Source organism: Herpailurus yagouaroundi, unplaced genomic scaffold (assembly GCF_014898765.1).
Source record: "Herpailurus yagouaroundi ecotype Mexico unplaced genomic scaffold, PumYag 29, whole genome shotgun sequence".
Lineage (NCBI taxonomy): Eukaryota > Metazoa > Chordata > Mammalia > Carnivora > Felidae > Herpailurus > Herpailurus yagouaroundi.
In genome coordinates this window covers 108,427,263-108,449,483 of record NW_024412377.1, presented here as the reverse complement: position 1 = coordinate 108,449,483, position 22,221 = coordinate 108,427,263, and the positions used below count along the sequence as shown (strand labels likewise).

At 36.3% G+C, this 22,221-nt stretch overlaps 1 protein-coding gene across 3 annotated transcripts in view; it reads left to right on the top strand.

The window, feature by feature from the left end:
* Positions 1-21,574, top strand: part of RNF180 (ring finger protein 180) — a 214,675-nt gene extending 193,101 nt beyond the window's left edge. For all 3 annotated transcript variants that reach the window (XM_040452181.1, XM_040452187.1, XM_040452197.1), the window contains one exon: positions 17,858-21,574. In XM_040452181.1, coding sequence (XP_040308115.1) covers positions 17,858-18,057 — 200 coding nt within the window. In that variant the 3' untranslated portion in view covers positions 18,058-21,574. The remainder of the gene's footprint in view (positions 1-17,857) is intronic.
* The last annotated feature ends 647 nt before the right edge of the window (positions 21,575-22,221 follow it).

The window sequence follows — 22,221 nt, the reverse complement described above, 5'->3', positions numbered from 1 at the left end:
TACATGTTTTATATACATGTGTGTATATCAAATATATTCAATTTAAAAAAACTAAAAAAAAAAAAAACAAGTTGAAGATAAAAAAAGCAGTACTCAAAGGGAAATTTATAGCTATACAACTACATTTAAAAAAAAATGAAAGATCTCAAATCAGTAATACAATTTGGCATCTTGAAGAACTAGAAAACTAAGAGCAATATAAACCCAAAGCTAGCAGAAGGAAGCAAACAGTAAATATTAGAATGGAGGTAAATGAAATACAGAATAGTAAAGCAATAGAGAATCAATAAAAAAAAAGTGTGGTTCTAAATCAGAAAATGAAAATAGAGATATTACTACCAACCTTAGAGAAATAAAAAGGATTATGAGAATTTATAAGCAAGTGTATGCTAGGAAATTAGATAACTTGCTTGAAATGGACAAATTCATAGAAACAAATTATCCAAACTCCCTCAAAGATTAATAGAAGAATCTCAACGGAATTATAACAAGTAAAGAAATTGAAGCTATAATCAAAACCATCTCAACAAAGAAAAGTCTAGGACCAAATGACATTACTGTTATATCTACCAAAATTTGTAAAAGTAACATCAATCCTTCTGAAGCTGTTTTGGAAAAATGAAGAGAAGTGAACACTTTTCCATCTCATTCTGAGGCCAGCATTACCCAAATATGAAAACCAGGTAAAGACATCACAAGAAGAGTAGACCAGTATCTCATATAAATATAGATGCAAAACTCCTCCAAAAAGTACTGGAAAAGTAATTACAGACTGTGACAAAATGGTACTTATCCTAGGAATGTGGTTCAGTGATTCAAAGAAAATTAATGTAACATACCATATTAACAAAATGAAGGGGGGGAAATATTAACTTGATTGATGGATAAAAAGTATTGGACATTCTACTCTATTCAAGAGTAGAACCCAGGGATTCATCACTTACATATAACAACTAGTGCTCATCCCAACAAGTGCCCTCCTTAATGCCTCCTTATATGCCATTATCCATATAGCCCATCCCCCATCCAATACCCCTCCAGCAACCCTGAGTTCTCAATTTAAGGGTCTCTTATGTTTGCCTCCTTCTCTGTTTTTATCTTATTTTTCCTTCCCTTCTCGTATGTTCATCTGTTTTGTTTCTAATTCCACATATGAGTGAAATCATATGGTATTTTTCTTTCTCTGGCTTACTTCACTTAGCATAATACACTCTCCTTCCATCCACATTGTTGCAAATGGCAAGATTTCATTCTTTTTGATTGCCAAGTAATATTCCATTGTGCATATACATGTATATATATATATATAAATGTGTGTACACATATATATGTGTACACATATATTTACATGTGTGTACCTGTGTACATGTATATGTGTGTATATTATATACGTATATACCACATCATCTTTATCCATTCATCAGTCGATGGACATTTGGGCTCTTTGCACAATTCGGCTATTCTTGATAGCGCTGCTATAAACAGTGGAGTGTATTTTCCCCTTCAAATCAGCATTTTGAATCCTTCAGACAAATACCTAGTAGTACAGCTGCTGGGTTGTAGGGTAGTTCTATTTTTAATTCTTTGACGAACCACCATCTGTTTTCCATAGTGGCTGCACCAGCTTGCATTCCCACCAACAGTGCAAAAGGGCTCCCCTTTCTCCACATCCTTGCCAACATCTGTTTCCTGAGTTAATTTTAGCCATTCTGACAGGTATAAGGTGGTATCTCATGTCATAATCTCCAAGTCGGGGGCATAAATATTTACAATTGTTAGATCTTATTGATGGATATACCCCTTCATTATGATATAATGCCCTTCATCATCTCTTGTTACAGACTTGGTTTTAAAATCTAGTTTGTCTGATATAAGCATGGCTACTCTGGCTTTCTTTTGACATCCATTAGCATGATAGATGGTTCACCATCTCCTACCTTTCAATCTACAAGTGTCTTTAGGTCTAAAATGAGTCTCTTATAGGCAGCATATAGATGGATCTTATTTTTTTTATCCATTCTGATACCCTCTGTCTTTTGATAGGAGCATTTAGTCCATTTACATTCAGAGTGATTATTGAAGATAAGAATTTAGTGCCATTGTGTTACCTGTAGAGTTGGTCTTGCTGGTGAACGTCTCTGGTCCTTTGTAGTCTTTGTTGCTTTGGACTTTTTTTTTTCACTACGCAAACTGTCCTCCTTAAAATTTCTTTCAGGACTGGGGCTCCTGGGTGGCTCAGTCAAACATCCGACTCGTGACTTTGGCTCAGGTCATGATCTCAGAGTTCATGGGTTCGACCTCTGCATCAGGCTCTGCGCTGACAGTGTGGAGCCTCCTTGGGATTCTGTCTCCTTCTCTCTCTCTGCCTCTCCATCACTCACATACTCTCTCTCCGAAGTAAAAAACTTAAAAAAAATTTCTTGCAGGGCTAGTTTAGTGGTCACGAATTCCTTTAGTTTTTGTTTGTCTGGGAAACACTATCTCGCCTTCTATTCTGAATGACAGCCTTGATGGATAAAGAATTCTTGGCTGCATATTTTTCCCATTCAGCACGTTGAATATTTCCTGCCACTCCCTTCTGGCCTGCCAAGTTTCAGTGGACAGGTCTGCTGCTAACCTTATGTGTGTCTACCCCTAGGTTAAGAATTTTTTTTGTCCCTGGCTGCTTTCAGAATCCTCTTTGTATTTTGAAAGTTTTACTGTGATATGTCAGGGTGTTGACCTGTTTTTGTTGATTTTGATGGGAGTTCTCTTTGCTTCCTGGATTTGGATGTCTGTTTCTTTCCCCAGATTAGGGAAGTTCTCAGCTATAATCTGTTCAAATAAACCTTCTGCCTCTTTTTCCCCCGCTCTTCTTTTGGGACTCCTAGGATATGGATATTGTCTCATTTTATGGAATCATTAAATTCTCTAAGTCTCCCCTCATGATCTAATAGTTTCCTTTCCCTCTTCTTTTCAACTTCGTTATTTTCTATAATTTTATCTTCTGTATCACCTCTTCTCTCCTCTCCTCATTGTGACTGTATCTAGTCGGTTTTGCATCTCAGTTATAGCATTTTTTTTTAATTTTTTTTAACGTTTATTTATTTTTGAGGCAGAGAGAGACAGAGCATGAACAGGGGAGGGTCAGAGAGAGGGAGACACAGAATCTGAAACAGGCTCCAGGCTCTGAACTGTCAGCACAGAGCCCGACGTGGGGCTCGAACTCACGGACCGCGAGATCGTGACCTGAGCCAAAGTCGCCCGCTTAACTGACTGAGCCACCCAGGCGCCCCTAGTTATAGCATTTTTTAATCCAGCCTGACTAGTTTCCAGGTCTTTAATCTCTATAGCAAGGCTTTCTCTGGTGTTTTCTATGCTTTTTTCAAGCCCAGCTAGTAGTCTTATGACTGTTACTCTAAATTCTTGTTCAGATATATTACTTACATCTATTTTGAGCAAGTCCCTGGCTGTGATTTCTTCTTGACCTTTCTTTTGGGGAGAATTCCTTGCTGTGTTTCCTGTACCTGAGAGGAATGCTGTATTAAAAAGGAGTCACAAACTGTCCAGGGTCTGGCAGTTCAGGAAGTGTTTCTGGTGTATGCTGTGTGCACTCTGCTATTGCATTTTGGCTGCTCTTTCCCACTGGTCCATCCTCTGCAGAGTTCTTCCTTGTTTGCAATGGGGAGTGTTCAGATGTTTTACTAGGTGTGCTTTGATTTGTTTGTTAAAATAAGCCCTGATCCCGAAAAAAGAGAAAAGGATGGTAACAAAAAACAGAGAATCAAAAAACTCGAAGGCTAATTCCAAAGAAACAGAATAAAGAAGACTGATCCCCTCCAAAAAGAGAAAAGGAAATGAGAAAGACAACAAACTATGAGCCTGATTTCAGACTAAAAAAGAAAAAAAAGTCAACCCAGTCCTATTTCCACCAGAAATGCAGGTGTCGTTTTGAAGCACTTGATTCTCAGTATACTTGGTGCGTGCAGGGTTCTGGCTGTGCTGGTGTTCTAGAAGAGAGGCCTGCTGTGTTGGCTCAGAGTCAGCCTTGCCCCAGTAAATAAGCAGTTGCCAGGCATGGGGAGGGCAGGGAGGGTTTGGTGTAAACGAGTCGGGCTTCTGCATTGCTCTCTGAAGTCCCCCCATGTTGGTGTTGGGAGGAAATAGCACCACCCCAATCTCTCATTCCTAGACCTCACCCCCGCTGCTGTTCGGCAGCCCTCACAGACTAACAAGGGCAGGCAGCTCACCCTGTGCCACAAGTCTGCGTTTTTTCTGTGGCATGCAGCTGGATTTTCAAAACTTGAAGTCTTAAAGGATGCACCCCCTTCTCTGACGCAGAGCCTCTTCACACTGTGTCTGAAGTCCTTTGTCCCTGAGCAACAGTCCCACACCTGCACAGTGTGCATGGTCTATGGGGTAGTAGCACTAAAAGCTGCAAAGTTTATATTTCCTCTGTGTGTGCCTATCCTCTGCTGATGAAAGGCTTTTTGCTGGTGCCTACAGGGTCTTTTGTCCTTGGGGAGGAAATAGACCCTCTTACAAAAGTACTCCAAGAAGGGGAGTGTTCTCTCCCAGTGCACCCCGGAGATCTCTACACCCTACCAATGCACTCCAGGGCCGCCAGTCCCTCCTCCCCAGGAGCACATGCCACAGCTCCACTCCTGAGAAAGTCAAAGTCACATACTTCCAAAACATCAGAGTTTGAGCTCCAAATGCTCATTGCAAAAACCCCTGCAACACTCAGTACTCCTTGCTCCCCAGTCCATGATCCAGAGAGGTTTTCCACTTGTGCAAACCCAATGCTGCACTGTTTCAACCCGTCTCCTCTTCTCTCCCTTTTGTCTCTCCGTGAAAGTGTTCCCTCCCCTCCACGGCACTGCTGATTTTCTCTCCCCCAGTTCACTTCCATGCACCTTGCACCTTCCATCTTCTCTCCCTCCAACCATGGAGCTCCTTCTCCCAGTCCACAGATCAATCTCCTGGATCTTCCAAGTGATCTTACCTCAATGTAGCTGTGTTTGAGGAACTAGAAAAGCCCAGGGGTCCCCCTACTTCTCTGCCATGTTAACGAACTCCTCCTCCTCAAACATGTTTTTTTTAAAGGAACTCAGAAAACTAGGAATAGAAGGTAACTTTCTAAACATAACAAAGGGCATACATGAAATACTCATAACTAACATCAAACTGAAGGCAAAAGACTGAAAGCCTTCTCACTAAGATCAAGAACAAGACAAGGATGCCTGCTTTCACCACTGCTATTCAATATTGTGCTAGAAATTCTAGCCAGAGCAATTAGGTAAGAAAAAGAAATAAATGACTTCCAAATTGGAAAGGACAAATTATATTTATCTCTACTCAGCAATGAAATAATCCTATAGATAGAAAATCCCAAAGAATCTAAAAGAAAGTTATAGAGCTAATAAAAAATTCAGCAAAGTTGCAAGTTACAGGATCAACACACAAATATCAGTTGTGTTCATCAACAGTGAACAATCTGAAAGGATATTAAGAAAGTAATTTCACATTATTGTAAGCATCCTTTCAAAAGACTAAATATGTAAAATTTTAACCAAAGCTGTGAAAAATGTTCACACTAAAATTACAAAACACTGGTGAAATAAAAAAAAAATGGCATAAATAGATGGAAAGCTGTCTCATGCTTATGGATTAGAGAACTTAATATTAAGATATCACTACTACCCACAGCTATCTATTGATTCAGTGCAATCCCTACCAAGATTATAATAGCACTTTTTAGAGCTATTGTAGTAGGTGTGATCCTAGTGTGGCTTTCATTTGCATCCAAGGGGCCCTGAATAACAACAACAAAAAATAAAATCCTAAAAGACAAGTACAATTTGGTAGGATTCTCACTTCCCAATTCCAAAACTTATTGCAAGGTTAGAGTAATCAACACACTGTGATACTAGCATAAGGACATAGAGATCAATGGAACATAAAATCTAGAAATAAACCCTTTTGTCTGTGACCAGTTGACTCTTGACAAGGGTGCGAAACTAAGTCCATTAAATGGGGAAAGAGTAGCTTCTGCAGTGAATAGTGCTAAGACAACTAGATTTCCCTATGCAAAAGAATAAAACTGGACCTCTGCCTCATATAATATACAAAAAAAATAACTCAAAAGGGATCAAGAGCCTAAATATAAGAGCTAAAACCTTAGAGCTCTTAAAGAAAATATAGGGGTAAATCTTCATGACTATTGAATTCTTACATATGATACCAACAGCGTGAACACTATAATAAAATTAATTGAACTTCATTAAAATTAAAAATATTGTGCATCAAAGGATTATCAAGAAGGTACACAGGCAACCTAAATAGAAAATATTTGCACATCTTTTACCTCATAAGGTCTTAATACCCAGGATATATATAGAAGACAACCCAGTTTAAAAAGGGGCAGCAGACTTGAATGGACATTTCTCCAAAGATGTACAAATAATCTGTAACTACATTAAAAGATGCTCAACATCATTAGTCACTAAGAGAATGAATGCAAATGAAAACCACAATGAGATCACACATACTAGACTATGATAAAAAATTTTTAACACAAAATTATAAGTGTTGAGAAGGATATAGAGAGATAAGAATCCTCATAAATTGCTAGTAGGGATGTAAAATGAAGCATCCCACTGTGAAAACACTTTGGAGTTTCCTCAAAAAGCTAAATACAGAATTACCATGACTTCAATTCCTGGATATATACCCAAAAGAAATGAAAGAAGGGATTTGAACAGATATTTGTATCTCAGTGCTTACTATTTAGGATAGCCAAAACATGGAAGTAACCCAGTATCTATAAACAAATTAATGGATAAACAAAACGTGGTATATACATAAAAGGGAATATTATTTAGCCATGAAAAGAAATGAAGTTATGATACATGCTGCAATATCAGTGAACCTTGAAAACATGCTGGATGAAAGAACCAGATACAGAACATGAATATTCTATGATCTGATTCATATGAGATATTTAGGGTTGGCAAATTCATAGAGACAAAAAGCAGAATAGAGGTTAGTAGGGACTGAGAAGAATAGGAAATTGGGAGATTATTCCTCAGTGACTACAAAGTTTCCCTTTGTGATCATGGTTGAACAATTTTGTGAATGTAATTAATGCTATTGAGTTGTATAGTAAAAAATGGTTAAAATGGAAAATTTTATGTTCTATATATTTTTTACCACAATAAAAAATATTTTTAAAAAGGAATCGTGGTATTCATTTTTACCTGGTTAACAGAAACAAAAACTTAAATATTTTTATGATTTGGTTTGGTAACGTTATAAACTGTAGTTGACCCTTGAACATTTGAAAGTGTGGTTGAAAATGTGTGTTTAACTTTTGACTCCTCCAGACTACTAATAACCTGTTGACTAGAAGCCTTGAGGATAACATGAACAATCTATTAACACATATTTTGTATATGTATTCTATCTTGTATTCATACTTTAAAGTAAGCAAGAGAAAATCATAAGGAAAAGAAAATACATTTACATTATGCTACACAAAGTAAGTTAGTCAGAGAAAGATATCATATGATTTCACTCATATGTGGAATTTGAGAAACTTAACAGATGAACATAAGGGAAGGAAAAATAAGATAAAAACAGAGAGGGAGGCAAACCATAAGTGGCTCTTAAATACAGAGAATAAAATGAGGGTTGATCGGGGTGGAGGGGTGGGTTAAATGGGTGACAGGCATTAAGGAAGGCACTCTTCAGATGAGCACTGCATGTCATATGTAATAGATGAATCACTGGTTCTACTCAAGAAGCCAAGACGACACTGTATGTTAACTAACTTGAGAATTTAAAAAATATTTTAAAAAATACATGCCTATATGTATAGTTATTGGAAAAAAATCCACTTGGAAGTGGCCCTACACAGCTCACATCCATGTATATGATCAACTATATACAGGATCAACTGTATACTGAAAATCAAACCAGTGTTACAGAATTATAAGTAATCCACAATGCACTTTAATTTATTCAATAGAAAATAATTGATTCTGCAGGATTTATACATTTGACTCTGGTATCCTAAAAAAATATAGGAGATAAAGATGACATTTGAAACCCATTGTGTATTAGCTTTTCAAGTATATTAACAGAGTAACTCTATACCTACTTTGACTATAAAAATATCACTCCACCTCTGCTAAGGCCTATTTATATCAATCAACTTGACACTACAAACGTCTTATGTAATAGGATAATACAGAGCAGTAAAATACTGTGCCTCAACCTTTTGTCTGTCCCATCACACATGAAGTATAGCACACATATCTTTTTTTTTTAAAGCATCTAACTACATTTAAGCTGTAGGATGGGTGAGATGTAAGATGGGTAAAGCTGGAAGGTATCTTATTGTCCTCATTCTTCAACTCCAGAAACTCAGTAAGAAAGGTGAAGTAACTTGCTCAGGATCACATAGTTGTTAACTAGCAGAACTGGGACTCAAGCTGTCCCCAAATGAAAGAGACAGAACTAGGTTCAAATCTTAATATAAATTACTTTACCTCCATAAACCTTAATTTCCTTATTTGTAAAGTGTTGATGAATTCAGTGCTTACTGCAGTGAAGTAAGAACCAATAAGTCAGCATGAACTCTGAGCATTGAACTCTGAGCATGCAGTGTGTCCATCTCGCTTACCGATTTATCTGAGGGCTTAACCCAATGCTTGGCATATGACAGATGATTTTTTTTCCTTTTTAAATACTGCTCTGAGTAATAGTAATTCATGATGGCCGCACTTTTGGTTTCATGAAGGAAAGCTTTATTAATTACAAGGGAAAGGGAATAAAAGGAATTAAACAATTATAGTAAACCTAAGAGGGAGAGAAGAACAAAGAAGGCTTTGTCTATTACATCAAATCAGGTACTCACAGCATCCAGCCTTCTGGCTGCAGAAGCCCTGTGGTGAACAGCCAGGATGGAGTCCCCACTGAGGGTGCTTGGCAGACTGGCCTCCCCTCAGGTGAGACTTCCAACCAACTATTCCTCCAGGGCATTATATATATACTACCTATGTATGATTTGTGATTAGTCATTAAGTTTGCCTAACTGCAGTCCTGAGGGAGCTGGATTTTTTTTTTTTTTTTAATTTCTCTCTGTTTCTCTTACGTATCTCTCAGTCTTAGGAGCCTGGGCATGTGCACATTTCTCCTCCCTCCCTGATGCATCCCATGGGGCCAGCCTGGTCTGGCTCAAGGAGGTGATGACAAGTTAATCCCTCTTGATATCAGGAACAGAAGGGCCAGTTCTGGTCCCAAGGCCAGATACAGAGTACAAACCAACCAAGTGCCCCCTGATTGTCTATGTGCAGCTCTGGGCAGAAATACATGACAAGTCACACAAACAACTTCTGTGCAGAACACATACTAATTTCAAAGCTCTCTGAAGTAACCTCTAAAGGATATTTTTTCTTAAGAACTACAAAATGTATCTCAAATACATTCCTAATAATATTCCATTCCAGCTAAAAATATATTTGGGAGTCTTGATTTGAGCCATTCTCAAAAAAATAGGCTAATTATTCATTCTATTTTCTGATGTGTTTCCTTATATACAGGCACTCACTCATCCATCCATTCAACAAACATATTTAGTGCCCAGTATAAGCACTGTGAAAGTTGCTGAAAATTGAAAAAGATGTATGAGATAATTGTTCACAGTCTTTATGTCTCTGAAAGAATCTTCAAAATAATGGAATCTACTTTATGGTCTTTGATGTTGAATGTAAATTTGAAACTTATTTGGGGGGAGGCAGGAAGTGATAGCCTTTATCTTCTAGGACATGGGAGAAATCCTTCTGGGGTAAAACTGTTTTTATAAAGTAGAGTTTATAAAGTGGCAGAAGTACCTGTTTGAGATTCAGAAATCCTGGTTCTTCTTTATACACTTGCTCAACCTGATTGTGACTTGCAGATTTTCTTCACAGTCCTTTCTCACTCTTTATTTTAAACAGTTTGACATTTCTCCAGGGGGACTTTTCCATGTGTAGGAAAAAAAAAAAAGAAAAGAAGTCAGATTCAACTCTTATGATTATTACCCTTTTTCTCTTTTTGGTAGCTTTAAGGGTTACTCTGTGATTTTCAATTAGAATTCATAGTGATGTTGAAATATTTTCCCCTCGAGTACTCTGCTGGACATAATCTTAAGCTTTAGGACCTAGGACAGCTGAGCAGCCTCTGTCTGGTATATTGGTTGCTGCTGTGGACGAGGAAAAAAGACTGATGCAACCTCTCAAACTGACAAATGCTGTACCCCGAAGTGATGCACAGTATTTTGTTTGAGCAATCATTTTCATTGGTAATGTTTCATGGCCATGCCTAACTTCTAAGGGGCAGGGAAGTGCACAATAAACCACGTACTCAAAAGGAGACCAGATTATTTGTGAAGAGCCCTAAATGCACCACAGTTGTGCAAATTTTAGTCCAATACATTTGAAAACTGGGATAAAATGGAAAATGTCACGTAAAAATTCCAAAACCAACTCAAGAAAAACTTAGAAAACATGAACAGACCAGCAACTAATAAATTGATCCAACTAATAAAGAATTGGTATTTAAAAATTTACCCCTACACCTAAAAAGACAGTGGACCCAAATCATTTTACAGGCTATATTTACCAAACCATCAAGATTTTAATTTTATGCATATTGTTTCAGATAGTAAAAAGGGCACAAAATCGTCAATGTTGAGAACCCTTAAGGGTCTAAGATTTACCCTATTTGCAAGCTAACAGGTTAGTCTACCAGTTTCACGGATGCCTGCAAAAAGCATAAGATTTCTGGGTCAGAAACAAAGGATGGTCTATTACTCAGAGAAGTAGCCAAAACAGCAGAATTTGTGGTGGGCACCTGAGCCCTCTTTCTCACAGAGCATATAGGTAGGCCCAGGCGATAACTACACACAAAGTGGAGTGTGTTACATGGAGCTCCGAGCTTATAAAATTCAATTCTTTTATAACAGCATTAAATATGCTATATTCTAAGGCTACAAATCACACCTTCCCAGAGGGAGACATACTATCTGCCAAAACTGTTTGCTATAGGAATATCTTTCAAAAAATAGTACAGAACAAAGGCAGTTATTACTTCTGTTTGCAAGATATGCAGATACACAGAGACCCATGTAAAATTGTCACCTATTTGCCATAAAATTTGGATTTTATGAAGCCAATAAAATCATGATAAACCAGGCAAACATAACATAAAACATAAAATTATACACCAATCATCCTTACAAACATACGCATGAAAACTCCATATAAAATACATAAAGCTGAATTCATAAGTGTACAGAAACAAATATCATGGATATAAGGAATTTATCCTAGGTATGAAAGGAAGGATGAAACATTAGAAAATCTATCACTTTATCACTTCAGTAGATTTTTTAAAATTATTCAACATTTAAAAAAATCTATGTGAATTCATCACATTAACAGATTAAAGAAGAAAACCATATGAATATCTTGAAAGATACAGGAAAGCTATTTTGACTTGACTAAACGAGTATGTTTAATATTGGCACAAGAATCCGAATTTTCTGATTTCTTGATAAGAATGACTTTCCCTGCACTGTGCTTTTTTTTTCCCACTATAATATCGGGGTGGGGGGGAAGAGTTGAAGTTTATGTCTTTATTGTGTCTTTTTACTTTAAAATAGCATAGTTAGAAGGTAGTAATATTATTAGATACTCTTTAAACCATGTCTAATACCAAACTAATCATTATTGGTTTATCACCAGTGATAGGTTGTGGTTAAGTTCATGTAAAAGTGATTCCCTGGTGCAGAAGACTCTCAGGCTATTAATCCCAGTCCAAACTTTCTTGGAATAAAGTAGTTGTCTATATTACAACATTTACATTGAGTATTGTCAAAATGGTTTTAGGTGTACTATCTTCTAGGCTATGCATGTTAAATGAGGGCAAAAATTGGTTTGGGGGGCACCAAAAAAATCCTAGATAATACATTAGTTTGTGGCCCTCAAAATCTCAACTCCACCTGACAAAATGTATTCATTCCTATTTAATTTCTCTCATTAGGGAGAAATCAGATTTAAGTTAATTTAATTTACTGATTAGATTACTTATATTTAACTTATTTTTCCCCTTATGGAGGTGATAATTTAAAAACGAAGCTTGAGAAACATTTTTAAAAAGACTCATTGTTTTTTAAAACAGGAATTATGTCTTAAAATATCTTTAAACCCTCAGCCACTAACAGATAGTAAATACACACTCTATAAATATTGACTAGATCTCAGAGTTTCAGTATCTGATATTCTGACATTCTATTTAAAGTTAGCCACTGCCTTAAGAAAATCAACTCATACTTGAAGGAAATAGAAACCATTTTGTTCGAACCATCAGTGATTGATTCAGAAAAGATAGATGTAATATGAAGAACAAGCTCGAGCAACAAAAGGTAGCTTCTTTCTCCTAAGAATAGTAGTAGCCAGAGTAATAATAACAACCTAACAAGAAGAAAAAAATCTAACAGTCATTGAACCAGGCCTTCATAGTGGACCAGGCCTATGCTTTATGTATGTTAATTCACCTAATCCTCAAAATAGCCCAATGAATTAGGTCCTCTCATTATGATCATTTTACAGTGGAATCAGTAATTAATCACTGGTTAGTATAATGGCAATTTTTCTAATGTCATAATGTACCTAATACTTACCAAGTAACGATATCTATAATGTGATCTTCTTTTCGTCAGATTTTGATTGAGAAAATTGCAATCATCTCATCTAATTTATAGCTTTGGAAATTCCAAAATTGTTATAAAGACCTACTCACTAACTCTCCACTTAAAAAATTTTAAGAAATGATCATTATCCACCATACCTAAAGAACTTACTACCCTGAGCCATCTTGGGTCACCATCACCTTCTGTTATTCAAAGCTGGAAATTAGCACAAATGAGGCTACCTGAAGAATGAAAGGGGAACTATTAGTAGTTATATCCTGACAACAAGGGTAAACAGAGACTGTCCTGGGGAATAGCAGAGATGATCTCTCTACTCATCTTTCGTGCCATGTCTACTCTTAGCTCTACTTTTTTCTGTAGCTATTCCATTAATACCATTATTCCTTTGACCCAAACAAGTGAAACTTGAATCTGAAACATCTAAGGTTTATAAATAATCCTTTAGGTCAGAAAAATCACTTATTTTTTACATATAATAATAATTTCCATTAACAATGTTACCTGTTCTCCAGCCTCTATTTGTGAAGAAGTTTTTGAAAACGTATATAAACTACTTTAGGAATATTTGGGTTATGTGTTAGGATAATTTTTGAATGTGAGAAAAACTCTTCCCACTTCCCCTCTATCCTATACCAACATGTTATGATGGTATGTAATGTTAACTGAGGAAAACTGGAAGTCTGGTAACACAGAAAGATTGATTTCATTAGTTTGTTTTCTATGTGTTACAATATGTTGAAAATTGCATATGCCCAGTTAAATGGATTTACAGTATATATATATATATATAGTTTCAGATAAACTACTAGAACAAAGTAGACAAGAGCCTTAATTAAAAAGAATTCTATTAAGGGGTACCTAGGTGGCTCAATCGATTGGATGTCCAACTTCGGCTCAGGTCATGATCTCGCAGTTCGTGGGTTCGAGCACTGTGTCAAGTTCTGTGCTGACCGCTTAGAGCCTGGAGCCTGCTTTGGATTCTGTCTCTCTCTCTCTCTGCTCCTCCCCTGCTCATATGCTCACTCTCTCTCTCTCTGTGTCTCTCTCTCTCTCTCAAAAATAAATAAATATTTAAAAATTCTATTAAGAAATCAGATTAGAGATAATACTAATAAGCAAACAAAAAAAGTAGAGGGGATGACACATCATCCTAGTGTAAACATTTTTTCGGCTATAAAAATTAATTATAATATAAAATATTATAGGAAGTTAACCAAAAAACATAAATTATTAAAAATATATTTGAACTATGGCCCTCTAATTTATTCTAAAATATCATTTCACCTTTATCTCATCCTTTAAAATTGTATGTTTATAATCCACATAATACAAGTAAATATAATTTATAAATCAACACTGAAAATATTAAAAGTGACTGGAAAAGACACAACTAAATAGAAGGCTATTCCATGTTCATTGGTTAGAAAACTTAATATTAAGAAGTCCCTGCTACTCAAAGCAATATAAAGATTCAACACAATCCCTATCAAAATACCAAGGGCATTTTCACAGAAATAGAAAAAAACAATCCTAAAATTCTTATGGAACCATAAAAGAATCCCAAATAGTCAAAGCAATCTTGAGAAAGAAAATTCCTGATTTCAAATTTTATCGCAAAGCTATAGTAATCAAAACAGTGTGGTACTGGCATAAAAATAGACACCTATACCACCAGCTAACTTTCAGTAAGGGTGCCGGGGATACACAATGAGGAAACAATAGTCTCTTTAATAAATGTTGCTGGGAAAACTGGATTGCCACATGCAAAAGAATGAAATTGGACCCCTATCTTGTACCATACACAAAAACCTACTCAAAAAAAGTTAAATAGACCTGGAACCGTAAAAGTCTGCAAGAAAACATTGAGGCTAAGTTCCCTGACATGAGCTGTGGCAATGATTTTTGGTTATAACCACAAAACTCAGGGAAAAAAATGAAAAATAAACAAGTGGGACTACCTCAAACTAAAAAGTTTTTCCATAGCAAAAGAAACAACAAAATGAAAAGGCAACCACTGTAGTAGGAGAAAATATTTGCAGATCATACATCTGAGAAGAGACACTGGAAATTCGCCAGTAGAGTAGGCTTTTACGTGCCTTTATATGGAATATGTCTTACAACTTAAATATGTACAATTTTTTATTTTAAAATGTAAAATAAAACCTATAAACAGTAATCTAGAATTGTCCATCATCCAAGAAATTTGACTTTAAATAACTGTACTAATACCCAAGTGAGTGTAACCTTGCCATCAGAATAAGCAGCCTGATCTAGAGCCTCATTTTTAACATTTCTTCCATTGTTAAGAATGGTGAACCACAATCTGCTTCAAGCTTGACACTAAGAAAACCTTTATCACCAGAGTTACTAGCAACTACCAAAATACTCAAGCTGTAAATAATTAGCATGCACATATTAAAAAGGACAACATTTCACAAGGAGATACAATAATTCTAAGATATATATTTCATTTAGTCATAAAAGAACTATCACTTTTTTAAGGTGGGCACTGGCAGTTTATTTCCTTGGTTTTTTATTCTGCCTCAAAATATTAATGTTGTACCCTGGGAGATTAGAAATTTTGGATTTCCTTATTTGAGGCCCTCCCTTGAGGTCTATTACATGTATCTCTCTGTAGATATAGATCTAGTCCTAAAATCCTTCCACATCTCCCCTGCCCTACCCTGTCCTTCTTTCAGATCTCTATAGGTACAGATCTACCCACAGCTTCTGTAGACAGAGTGCAAGTGTCTATTACACTGCCTGAACATAGTGGGCTATAATGTCTGAAACATGCCTGGCCAGGGTGGCCTCAGAACAAATGGGACTTTAGCTTTGTCTAGGGAGCCATGTGGAAGAATGGCTCCCTTAATAAAGTAGGAGGAAGGCTGTGTCAGAGTGTTTGGAAGGTCTCTGTACCCTTGGGGACGGCACTTCTGTGTGTATTACACAGAGCTAGAAATGGGGCTGCAGCCACAATGGTGTCCATCACCAGCCACCCCAGAGGAATCTCAAGTCCAGGAGCCTGTACTGTCAATGGGTGGCCTGTGCCATACATATCTGTGAGCTTTCAGGGTCCCTGGCTTGGTTCCCTGGTGGAACTTTGCTGGATAGTGGGTTGTTGGTAGTTGCGTTTGAGGCTGAGGCCCCAGGGGCTTTGATCTACAAGGATATCCTCACCCAACTGTACAAACACCAGGCTGCCACAAAATGATCCTGTCACCCTCTCATCACCTTGACCTGAGAATTAGGAACCAGGATCCACCTGTCTACAAGACATTCTCCTGGCGCTCGTAGGGGTTTGCAGTCTTAGTGATGTTCAACCTCAGGCACTGCCTGGCAACTGCCTTCAACGGACGGACAAAAAAATCCACAAAATAAACACATCACAATGCAAATGACCATTTGGCCTGATCAGCTAAAATTGGGACTCAGCACTTGGACCATCTTGGGCGGTTTATGCTTTCCCAAAATGCTCTGCATTTAGGACCCCACCCCCGAAAGAAGGTCTAATGCACTCTGTGTCAAGTCCCTGTGCACACATGTTTCCTTATGCTGTAAGGTAGTTGTCAAACAATGCCAGCTGAAAACTGAAATCGAAAAGCCACCAACTGCCTGGGAAAGATCCCATGGTGTTTCCATTAGATGGTCCCTTTATTTATACAGACGATGTTTTCTTTAGCTAAAGCCAGTGGTTTTTCAGGAACCGAAACACATAAGCACTGACAAACACACAGTCACATACAAACACGCTCACACCTACCATTATTAAATGCTAATTGACTGTACTTAATTCCTGGCATAATTAGTCCCTTTACCAAACACTTTTGTTTAGATCCAGTTGTCTTCTTATAGTGCAAATAGTTCACTTTCAGAGCCCTGGGAGGCAAAAGGATATAGTAGGGGATTTTTGGTCTGTTTGTATTTTTTTGTATGTTGGATGGTTGGTTAGTTTTATAATTTGCTAGCACTTGGAGTTCACTAAAATCACTGACTGGTTGTATTTTTCATCCAGTCTTCCTTTCAACCACTGATGTGACTTTAACCGTATAAGGAGGTTATATTTTTAAAATACCTTTTAATGAGATGTAAAATGGTACTTCCTGTTTCCGTTGTTTTCATTTATATGATTTTCTTTATGCACTCCCATGTTATCGGAATTGTCTTTTCCTTCTCCCATGTTCTTAACCAGTGCTTTCATTTTAGAGCTCACGTCTCTCTTGACGTACCCTGCAAAGAGCAGTCAAGAGCATGAAAACCCAGCTAGAGCCAATCAATACACAAAGTAATGGAATCTAACAAAGAACCAACTATTTTCTATAAGTGAAAGTAGGGAGGCCTCACCCACTCTCAGACTGGGAATAGAATCACGTCCACTGCACAAGTACCTGGTAGCATCTCGATTTAGCCCAGACGTTCCACATTCACGTCTCCCATGTATTTTCTTCAAGGTTGTTGCTACATTATCACTTACTTTTGAGTTTTCCTTTTTATATACCAGTTTCCTTAAGTAGGCCCACACTTCAAAATTTATAAAAATTAAAGCTAAATTTCTTCAAAGGCCTACTGTTTTGTCTGCGCAGTTTATTCACTGCTAAAATGAGACATTTTTCTCATAGAATTTTGCTCAAATAACAATGAACTTCTTACGGTAAAAGATAAAAGGTTAAGTTAGTGACCAGAAGTTACAGAGAGCACTTGTGGAAATAAAACCTGAACAAGTTTAAACTTAGAAAATGCTCTCATGTGAAAAAAAATTAAAAGTCTGTGAGGATCAAAGGTAATCAAGTTATTAGATGGTGTAGATGAGAAACTGGGAGACCCGAAGTGATCAAATAGCTTGCCCAAGAAAGTGACAGAACAAGGCTTGTCTCCTGACTCCATATCCCATACTCTAATTTTACTGTTCCTGCCCTAAAAACCCTTAACTAGAAGAGACTTCTCATAGTTCTTATCATTGGCGGGGGCCGGGCGGCAGGGGGGGAATGTCAGGAATACAACCTACCACTCAGTGGAATCAAGATACCCTCTGTTCATGGTACCAGTATTCATAATGCAGCTTCCTTTCTGAGCATTTGTCTGAATTCAGTGAGCGTTAAGATGTGTTCATACATCTTCTAGGTTTCCACAGACGTGCAGCCCCAGTTACAAGGAGGCAGTTCCCACATGGTGCACATAGAATGGATTATCTGCACTTTGAGGATGACAGCCGCGGATGGTGGTTTGACATGGATATGGTGATCATCTATATTTATTCAGTGAACTGGGTCATTGGATTCATTGTTTTTTGCTTTCTTTGCTATTTTTTCTTTCCATTTTAGGAATTTTCATACTTGAGTACAGTTGAACAATCACAAATGATGTAGATAACAATTAAACATTTTTAAAATGAGATTTTATAATGTTGCATTGTATAAATTGTTGGTGTTTATAGAAAGTCTGAGAACAATGGACTTATTTATTAATGTTTTTCATGTAACAAACTAAGGTTTATTCAGGAACTAGTCTGTCTAGCACTTAGCAGTGATGCACTATTGATTTCCTAGTTCCTCTTGGTTTAGGATTTATGGGCTCTAATTTTACAATACCAGTTTTATACTTAATTGTAAAGACTGAGGTTTCCCCTCCTTGTAAAAATACAAAACAAAATTATAATCTGGGTAGATAGTATCTTTATTGACAAAATATTTAGCCAATCACCACTTATTCTTAGGCAAATTATGTGCATTAAAGATAAGTTATATTTCCTGGGAACTAATCTAGCAGGGTATACTCAGTTTTGGTTTCCAATTATCTCTGCTTATTTCCCGTTCTGTTATCAGGAAAGCTGGCTGTTTTTTTACGTAGACCTAATAATAGCTAGCATTAGTACAACATGTTTTATTATTGTAAGAACAGAATAGTAAATGCAAAAAATCTGAGACTCATCCCCACCAATAGAAAGAGAAATATATTAACTCTCCGAATTGCAGGATTACTCATTTGAGGATATAAAAAATGTACCAATTTTCAGTAGTCTAAAAGAGCAGTGCATGTCCAAAATGTATCTAATTTAGTAATTTAACGCAGAGATTGTCAAATATACTGTAAATGTGCAATAAAGAGTGGCTTTTAAATTTTTTTTCATTGTTTAAGGTGATTTAATATCTGGAATAAGGAACTGTTGTTAATAGGCTTATGACATATACGAAGAAAACCTGGCATTTCTTTTTATTGTTACGGTATTGTACCATAAGCCTTGGAATTAGTTTTTCCCTTAATTAAAAAAAAAAAAAAAAAGAAAAGAAATCTGAACTATCCCAGTATAGAAAACAATTAGGGCAAGCATCTCAGTTTCAAAAATGAGAAAACTAAAGCACAAAGAAATAAGCTTCCTTATTTCAGTCACTCACGTGGTCTTTGTGTAGCCTATGAGAACACAGGAACCACTCAGCCAGCATTCCTACGCTATGTCATCACATTTCTGATCATGCAATACGCATATTTTACACAAGGTAAGTGAACCTGTCATGGCACTTAAAAAATAATATAACCATCCAAACTGTGGCTGACAAGGCTTCGAGAGTTCAATCTAGGGAAAGTCCAAATTCGGCCTAGTTACTACTGACTGTATTTGAGTAAAAACAGCTATCTGATGGTATGTGGTGTTCTGGGAAATGCGATAGAATGATACAGTGAAAGAAAACAACAATGTACATAAGACATTATCAAATTTAGAAAGCAGTAAACTACATACAGTTTAGAACCATCAATTTTTTGCTCATGTATTAAAATACGTAAGTTATGCTGTAGCCTAGTGACATATAACTAGTATCTTGGTAAAAGATGCCGTTGACAAAGCTCAGTATTACCTTACAGAAATAAAAATCGGTATTTATAATCACTAATGTATTGCTCAAAGTGAAGGCAAATTAACAAAACACCTATGAGGGGGGCAGTATTTTAGTAAGTTTAAAATAAATTCCTGCCATTTCCCAAGCAACTCCTGGCTTACCATCCCTAGCAAATAAGCCTTCATTTCTCCTAAACTTAAAAGTTGATTCTAATTATATCTGAAGCAAAGTAGGTAGTGTAAAAGATACAGATTTATCAGAGGAACCGATTTGATTCCCAATATGTATTTGTTCATTCAGTGATAATAAGTCTATAGATCTGTATCTACAAACCAAATACAAATAAAAATAACACCCTTAAAAATAATAAATACCCGTAAAGAAAAAAGAAACCATAGTCTAGAGGAACACACTAAATGGACTGATTATATATGACTCTTATTAACTTGATCTGAGAATTACATCATTTGCCATATTAAAATTAAAAGTAAATTTAGAAAATTATAAATTGCTAATTTTACTTCAAGATATTTAAATTGTATGCAAATGGAGCTAAAAGCTGCCAAGTATTAAGTGCAGTGCTCCCTACAGCTACAGTTTATTCGAAGCCAGATAAAAGCTGAGATGAAAAGAAACCATTTTCTTCCAGTACCTATCACACAGTAGCCACCAATAGATTATTAATAAATTTATAAATAAATACATGTATGAGCTTTAGAGTGACAACAAATTTTATGTTCTTCTTGTTTGGTGTCTTTCACAGTATCAATCACACAGAAACTCATTTTCCAATAAAGAACAAAGGGAAAGAAGAAAAATCCTAAAACTAATCAAGTACAACATTTGCCCTAATTATTATTTAATAGGTTTAATTTTCTGAGTTATGTCTCTCAACAATTTCTATTTCTACTGAGCTCAATTACTGTGAAGGTTAATTTTCAATACTCTCACACATGCGTTTAAAAAAATGGCCAAACCTAAGTTACATTTTTTAATTCTTTCAGCAGGTAATTTATTGCTTGATTAAAAAAGAAAAATTCACATGCCAAGATCAGTTCATTTTATACTCATTAGAAGAGAGGGGAATCTAAATTAGACAAAATGTAAAAGGAACAGAATTTGTTATACAAAGACCCTATCACTTTGAATCACCAAATTCAAGAATAGGAAAAAAAAAACAAAAAACCTAGTATTTCTCAGTCTGCTATACTACTAATACCCACTCTAGTATTAAAAGCTAAATATAGCAACAAAACCAGTATCACTTTCGTTTCTGCCTTAGAATCTTGCTTCCAAGATACCTGGAATGGCATGACCAAAAAAAAAGCCAATTAATGAAATTATCACTTGAATATCCTCTGTATGTTTAAATGAAAACAGAGGTTTTTTAAAACTTAATTTTTATCTGGATCATTTGTTAAGGAATGCCTTAGAAAAGAGAATACTTTGATTACATGCAATGACAATTAGTCTTTGACTCTTCATAGAATTCTGCAGTTGAAGGCAGAGGACATTGTCATACAGCACAGTATTCCTAAGATTCTGAATATTTTACGCTCAACTTTCACTTTCTTGAAAAGTTTCTGATTTTCAGTAATTCTCAGTGTATGCACTAAGTTCTTTTATCAGTGTATGCTTTTCTCCAGGATGCATTTATTTTCCTTTTTTTGTTGAAGACAACACCTATAGTAAGAATTGCTTTTATACATTTCAGTTTTTACATAGATCTTATGATGAACATCATTAAGAGGTACCTTTAGGCCTGGTATTAACCTCCTATGAGAACAATATGTATCTATTTCAGTGTGCATTTATCTTACAGGGTCAGAAAAACAAATTCTTTCACATTCCCACTTTTGTTTAGGATCTCTCATATCATGCAATAGATATACTTTGAGAATTGTTGGTCTTATTTCAACACTTCTAAAATTAGTTTTTGGACTATTGTCACCAAGTTTATGGTTACTTCTCCTTGTATACATAACTGTAAATAAATTAAGTGCTAACAGCAGTCCTCTTAGTTTTTTTCTTCCTCTTTCACATTTTTATAAGTCTAAACCTCATCCAAAGAATATCTAGTAAGTACACAGACTGCTCAATAAAATGCATTTTTGTTATTGACAACATAGGAAGAGATGATACTGCTCTTGAAATAACCTGGAAAATATTTTAATTGCTTTACCTGCATCACCTTCTCTACCAACAAAACCATAAAGAGGAAAAGGCAAGGAGAAAAGATAACATATATTTATGAAACCACTCTTAGATACTTGGCTGGTCACATTACCCTGTCTCCTCAATACTCTTTGAAAAGGATGATGTTAACCTTATATTATAGATGAGGATGAGAAGTAATGTGACCAAAGTCACACAAACTTAGAAGTGATTAATACTGCAAAAGGAGCACTGGGAATAAGAGATTATCTAAATCAAGAATGCAGGGGCGCCTGGGTGGCGCAGTCGGTTAAGCGTCCGACTTCAACCAGGTCACGATCTCACGGTCCATGAGTTCGAGCCCCGCGTCGGGCTCTGGGCTGATGGCTCAGAGCCTGGAGCCTGTTTCCGATTCTGTGTCTCCCTCTCTCTCTGCCCCTCCCCCGTTCATGCTCTGTCTCTCTCTGTCCCAAAAATAAATAAATGTTGAAAAAATAA